Raw genomic sequence first — 6,939 nt, 5'->3', positions numbered from 1 at the left:
AGGAACAAGTGACAGCATAGTGGTGATAGTGGGGGTCTTTGTGGGTAGAAAGAGTTGATGCAAGAGCCTCTAGTGTTTCACCAGGGAGCTCAGACTAAGGATCCTAGACCTTCTGCTCCTAAACGCATCCCTAAATGAGGCCTAAGCAGGTACAGGGAAGAGACAGGATTGGGGAATGGGGAGGTAGGGGTTGCTGCCTCACTTCAACCCCAACTAGTAATCAACCCCCACACAGCAGGGCCTGGGAGCAGAGAGAAGCCGGAACAAAGAAAATTGTTTTCATGGACAACTAAGTCGCTGCAGGGAAGTTTACGGTTTTATGTTTTATTTTAAAATTTTTACCTATTTATTTATTTAGACACCAGTTTATAAGACTGGCTAATTTTTGTATTTTTTGGTAGAGACGGAGTTTCGCCATGTTGCCCAGGCTCGTCTCAAACTCCTGGGCTCAAGTGATCTACCCGCTTGGCCTCCCAAAGTACCGAGATTACAGGCATGAGTCATCGCGCCCAGGCACTTTTTAAAATTTAAATGTAGACAAAGCCATAAGAGTATCCCTTTCAAATGTCATTATTAGATTCAGCCTTTTTCCCAAACCCGTAGAGATAATTTTACAGACCCCGTTACTCATCAGTGCTCTCTCTCAGCAACACACTGCCTGCCAATTGTTTAACTAAGACTGTTAGTCTTTATCCAAGACTTTGATTGAAGCGTTAGCCGGGGCAGAGCCCTGTGGCATATCATGAGAGACCTTCCTCCTGGTGCTTTTGCTAATCAGGCCTCTATCAATCCACCCAATTATCTGTTCTACAGCCCTCTCCCTGTTCACATGCTTTCATGAGGGACTGAAAAGGCTCTCTGAGAACTGAAAGACCCTTGAAAGTGGAGAGCTCTTCATTACTGTATAGGAGGAACATGGAACCAGTGCAGTGTCCCTGGCACCTGAAGCCTTTGACTCCCTGCCACTCTGCACCTGAATGTCTGCATATTAGCAGCAATCTCAGCAACCGGCTCATAGACCCAGAGAGATCTCCAGTGCCCCCCACCACCCTGAGACAGACAGACAGACAGACAGACACGCACACACAGACGTGCCTCTGTGAGGGCCCCTACCGCATCCTCCTCGTCCACAGCAGCCTCGTGCTCCAGAAGCAGACGCACAGCCTGCTCGTGTCCCGCACCTGCAGCCCAGTGCAAGGCCACCCTGCCCACCTGCCCGGAGGGAGATGACACTTGTCAGGTGCTGCTGCCACCTGGCTGCCTGGACCACCTCCCACACCCTCCGCCAGGACAGCTGGTCTGCAGGCTGGAAGGGTCTTTGCTGGCTCTGGTCCCCCCCGTTCTGCCACATGCTCCTCTCCTGCATGGCAACCAAAGCCAACATAGTAAAATGACTGGACCCATCTGTCCCCATCTAAAACTCTTTAATTTCTCATGGCTCTCAGAATAAACTCCTGACCCTGGAGATGATGAGGCGCTGCATGGTCTGGCGCTGCCCACCCCTGCTTCTCAGAAATGCCAAGCAGCTTCCCACCTCTAGGCCTTTTCCTGCTGTTGCCCCTGCTGGAAAGCCCATGTGGCCAAGGATTATCCTCCAAGTCCCTGAGAGGCACTGGAGTCCCTGGGTTCTGTCCCCTTCCTTCTCTCAGAATGGGGCTGAAGGGGCCTGATGCACCATCTCATTCTCAGACCACCCTGGCAGTTCAAAATGCCATCCAAGCAGGCCTGGGGGAAGCTGGCCTGTGGCCCCTGTGCCCACTTCTCCCCTCTGTAGTTTTCAGCTTACGAGGGGACAATGAAAGGAAGCACTAGTTTTCTGCGTGGTCTCAGGCAAGCCACATCCCCTCTCTGGAGCCCAGCTGCTCCTTCCTTCCTCAGGGTTTCTGCCCATACTGTTCTCTCTGCCTAGAATACTGTCCTTCACCTGGCTCCTCAAAAATGCCACTTCCGGGAGGGTGAGGTGGCCCACGCCTGTAATCCCAGCACTTTGGGAGGCTGAGGTGGGAGGGTAGCTTGAGTCCAGGAGTTTGAGACCAGCCTGGGCAACATAGCAAGACCCCTATCTCTAGAAAAAATACAAAATTAGCCTGGCATGGTGGTGCGTGCCTGTAGTCTCAGCTACTCAGGAGGCTGAGGTGGGAGGATCAACTGAGCCCAGGAAGGTCAAGGCTGCAGTGAGCTGTGATTGTTCCACTGCGCTCCAGCCTGGGTGATGTGAGGTCCTGTCTCAAAGAAAAAATAAAAAAAGCCACCTCCTTGGGAGGCTTTTCCCGACCCTCCTGCACACGCTGTTACGACAACTTATCACAGAGAGAATGAATTGTTTGTGGGATGCTTTGTGTAATGTCTGTCCTCCTCTTTTGCCCATCTCCCAGCTTCTGGCTGCTGACCTTTGACCCTAGCCCTCCTGGCTCTAACTTCTCAGATGGGTCCCAGAAGTTAAGAGTTTGACCTCTGGAATTGCCAAGCCTGGCTTGGAATCCTGACCCTGACCTTGGGTGGGGGTCCAACCACTGTAAGCCTTAGATTCCTTAGATTCCTTAGATTCCTCGAGACAATGCAGGCCATGAGGACAGAGCCTGAGCCTCCCTCCAAGTTAACACATGCAGATGCACCTGCCTGTAGCTCAGATGAACTGTTCCCCCTGTGTACTGGCATTATCATGACACTATCCCAGGTGCCCCGATTCAGAGAAGCTCATTACGCACGTGGTTTCTGGCCCTGGTGTTAACCCTCCTCCCAATCAGCTCCTGCATCCTGCTGACGTTGTTCTGGCGGGCGGCCTCGTGGAGCTGCCTCTCCAGAGGAAGCACTATGGGGAGAAAATGGGGTGCAGGATGAGGGGGAGGATCCCCCACACTGCAGACACCAGAGGGAAACAGCCTGTTCCCACTCCTGGACATTGCTGGGGCAGGGGTCTTTCAGCTAGGAATGGGGGCAGAGCGGCACAGCCCTCTTCCCTCTCAAGGTCAGGGTCCTCCCTAGACAGGCTGCTCTTCTTCATTAACTCATCCCACAGCCACGCAACCAGGACGTGGTGAAACCCCGAAGACGGAAGAGCAGGGCAAAGCCATTTGCAGCAGCCTAAATGTGTGCCTCATTATCCAAGTTTCACGTACCCTCCCAAGAGCTGCTCTTGGGGAAGGAAATGAAATTAACTCCCTCTGGAGTCAGTAACCACCTTTTCAGTCTAGTGTAGAAAACAGCCAGGATTTACTGAGCCACCTATTTCGTGCCAGCGCCGGGTGAGGCCAGAAGCACATTTACCCCACTCCTGTACCTTCCATCTCCTTGCTCCTCCACCCCTTCTTCCAACTCCTCTGTTGCCCAGACTGGAGTGCAGTGGCATGATCTTGTCTCACTGCAACCTCCGCCTCCCAGGTTCAAGCGATTCTCCCACCTCAGCCTCCTCAGTAGCTGGGATTACAAGTGTGTGCTACCACACCTGGTTAATTTTTGTGTATTTGGTAGAGACAGGGTTTCACCAGGTTGGCTGGGCTGGTCCCCAACTCCTGACCTCAAGTGATCAGCCTGCCTCGGCCTCCCAAAGTGCTGGGATTACGGGTGTGAGCCACAGCACCCAGCCTCTTCCAACCCCTCTTGCCCAAATCCTAACCAGCTTTCACCTGCCCACGCTGAGGCCACCTCGATTTTCCTTCTCTGTGGTCTCTCTCTTCTCTCTGCTCCTCTCACCCTCGTCACTGCACCTTTAGCACAGAGTCTCAGATTAAAGGGAACCTCAGAGCTCCCCCTGCCCACCCCTGTCACACACAGCTGTGGGCTCAGGGTCAGCCTGCAGGTTAGCGTCTGAGCCAGGAGGACCCAGGGCCAGATGATCCCTACCGGAGCCCCTTGCTGCCGTCATCCAGACGGCTCTTAATTGTGAGGATGTCTAGTCTCCAAGCATTTTGGAGGCCCTGGCCACACTTGACCCTTCCTGATCCACCCACAGCTCACAGCAGGCCCAAAGGTGGGCACAGTAGGAACCCACAAAACTCTGCTTCTAAGCCAGGCATGGTGGCTCATGCGTGCTATCCCAGCAGTTTGGGAGGTCAAAGCAGGAGGATGGCTTGAAGCCAGGAGTTCGAGACCAGCCTGGGCTACAAAGCAAAACCCCCATCTCTACAAAAAAGTTTTTAAAAAAATTAGCCAGGTGTGGTGGCACATGCCTGTAGTGCCAGCTACTCAGGAGGCTAAGGCAAGAAGATTGCTTGAGCCCGGGAGTTTGAGGCTGCCAATGAACTATAATTGTACCTCTGCACTCCAGCCTGGGCAACAGAGTGAGACCCTGTCTCTAAAAAGAAAACACAAACAGGCCGGGCGTGGTGGCTCACACCTGTAATCCCAGCTCTTTGGGAGGCTGAGGTGGATGGATCACGAGGTCAGCAGATCAAGACCATCCTGGCCAACACGGTGAAACCCGGTCTCTACTAAAAACACAAAAATTAGTTGGGCATGGTGGTGCACACCTGTAGTCCCAGCTACTCAGGAGGCTGAGGCAGGAGAATTGCTTCAACCCGGGAGGCGGAGGTTGCAGTGAGCTGAGATTGCGCCACTGCACTCCAGCCTGGGCGACAGAGCGAGATTCTGTCTCAAAAAAAACAAAAAAGAAAAAAGAAAACAGAAACAAAAAAAAATATCTGCTTGTATGAGTGATACCAACAATCCCCATACGAATAGATGCCTGTCCCCTCTCCCAAAGTGCTCACACATACTAACACAGACAAATATTTGCTGGCCCTTTGCATAGTCACTGCAGGGCAAGTGACCCCACAGCTTTCATGTTTGGTCCAGTATGAATGTCTGAACCCAGCCCCTTTGTGTATCCAGGGACAGGTGATGAGTGTCTTGGTAGGGAAGGCTAAGATTCACTGAGGTGAGAGACAGGCCTGCCATGCAGTTTGCTTTTCTAGACAAATTCCACACAGACTTCTCCAGATGTGAAAGAGGATCTTGAGCTTTCTGGGGCCTCATGGATACAACCTGTGGACCTCAGAGGTGCTACCCCGGGAGGCAATCACGCAGTCCTGGGTTCAACTCTGGGTGAACCACTTCCTAGCTGTGTTAGGCAGTTTCCTCATCTGCAAAACGGGAGCGTGAGCTTCCTTACAAGGTTAATATAATGATTAGAATCGAGATATGAAAGCCCCCTGGCACAGTATCTGGCACATAATGACCATACCACCACCACCATCACCATCATCACTATTATTCCTCCAAGGCGAAGGGTCAAATTCTGGTAGCCAAAGAGAGCTGCCTCTTCAGGTGTGAGCTTACAGCAGCCTGGGTTCTAGTACTTGCCCTACCACTTTCTAGCAGCAGCATCCTGGGCTAGCCACATCCCCCTTGTAGGTCTGTTTCTTCCATTGTAAAATTGGGGGAGGGTGAAGAAAGAGATCTGTATAGGTCCCTTCCTGACTGGCACCCTGTGTCTTATCTGCAGCTTAGGGCGATTGGCCTGGTTTGTATTTGCAAACAGCCAGGAGTCCCAGAGGGAAGCCAGTAGACACTACCTACTGCCAGGCCACAGAAGGTTAAGTTAGAATGAAATCAAGTTCCGTCTCATCTCTTCCATCCACCTCCCACATCCAATACCCACTGAGCTGTCTGAGCCTTTGCCCATGCTGGGTCCTCTGCCCAGAATTCTCTGCCACACACACCAATGCTCCATTGCTACACATTCTTCGCAGGCCCCCTCAAGTGATCCTCCACCCCAGACAGAATCATGTACCTACTCTGAAATAATTAGCATCTTGATTGAGCATTCCCACCCCCAACACATTCCTCAGCTGAGTAGATGCAGTGTGCCAGCATTTTGGACACTATAGGTCTCAAAGGAATCCAGTGAGCTGCACTATGCGCATTTGAGGGAGAGCCCCGGGGCAGCTGTCCGGCAGCTGTCGGATTCAGCTGTCGGGATTCCGCCAGGCTGCAGGATCAAGGACTCACAGTGCAGACACCGACACAATCCTTCTCTCCCCTCTCCCAGACAGTGCAGCCAAAGCTGCCCCAGGCCAGCTGATGCCCACACAGACGCTGCTGCCCGGCCTAGAGGCCCTGGCACTGGGCGCACTCCTTGAGGGAGGCTTAGAGTTGCCCCTATCCCACCTGTGGCCAGTCAGGCTCCTCCCCTCTGACTGCGTGCCCCATCCGATGCGGTCTCCACTCGCTATCCAGCCCAGCATTCCGGGGGAGCTAGGGCTTTCAGCACTTCTACCACCCAATGGCTGCGTGACCTTGAACAACTCATTTGAACACCCTCTACCTCAGTTTCTCATCTGCAAAATGAAGATAACGTAATGTCCTACCCAAATGGCTGAAGCGAAGATCAAATGACGTGCCTCTCCTGGGTCAAGGCCTGGCACACAAAGTACAGCACGCAGTCAAGGATCGCTATTACCTTTATTATTTGTAGCTAACCTCTCAGCCGCTGCTCCCCGCTCACCTGGCGGGTGGCGCCCCCGTGTCCCAGATGCACGGGCAAGGTCCCCTTGGCCCGCTGCGCGGACCGGTAACCATTCCGCTCGGAGCCACACAGACACCCAAGTCAGAGGTGGCCGTTCGGAGGGCAACAACGTCACCCCTGACCCTCCCCAAAAGGATGCGGGGGTCCTCTCGGCCTCGGCCCCCCCTCCCCGTCCCCCAGCCAGGCTAACTCACGGCCGTCGGTCTCCCACGCCAGGTCCTCCTGCATCCCGCCGTTCCGCAGCCCCTGCGCGCGCTGGCGCCCGGGTGCGAGGTGCGCGTCCGCTGGGGCTGGGTCCGGAGAGCCGAGAGGAGGGGGCGGTCGCTCCGCCAGATCCCACGCCCCGCCTTCTAGGAACGCAGATGCAGCGGCCACCCCAGTTCCGGACCAGGATGCAGGTCCCTCCTCCTGCTCCCTTAACCTGCCCACTGCTCCGCGCCCGAAGCCGGCGGGTCGGGACCACGCCGAGTTCC

General features: G+C 54.2%; 1 protein-coding gene across 1 annotated transcript in view; it reads right to left on the bottom strand.

Moving 5' to 3' along the window:
* ANKDD1A (ankyrin repeat and death domain containing 1A) overlaps positions 1-6,694 on the bottom strand; it is a 61,884-nt gene extending 55,190 nt beyond the window's left edge. The window contains exons 1-3 of the mRNA XM_011968079.1: positions 6,661-6,694; positions 2,709-2,812; positions 1,084-1,212 (exon numbers count right to left, since the gene is read on the bottom strand). Of these exons, the coding sequence (XP_011823469.1) occupies positions 1,084-1,212; positions 2,709-2,812; positions 6,661-6,694 (267 nt within the window). The remainder of the gene's footprint in view (positions 1-1,083; positions 1,213-2,708; positions 2,813-6,660) is intronic.
* Between the last annotated feature and the right edge of the window lie 245 nt (positions 6,695-6,939).

This window comes from Mandrillus leucophaeus, unplaced genomic scaffold (assembly GCF_000951045.1).
Source record: "Mandrillus leucophaeus isolate KB7577 unplaced genomic scaffold, Mleu.le_1.0 Scaffold12, whole genome shotgun sequence".
Taxonomy (NCBI): domain Eukaryota; kingdom Metazoa; phylum Chordata; class Mammalia; order Primates; family Cercopithecidae; genus Mandrillus; species Mandrillus leucophaeus.
Note: the sequence above shows the minus strand (reverse complement) of the source record. Positions and strands in the feature narration are given on the sequence as shown.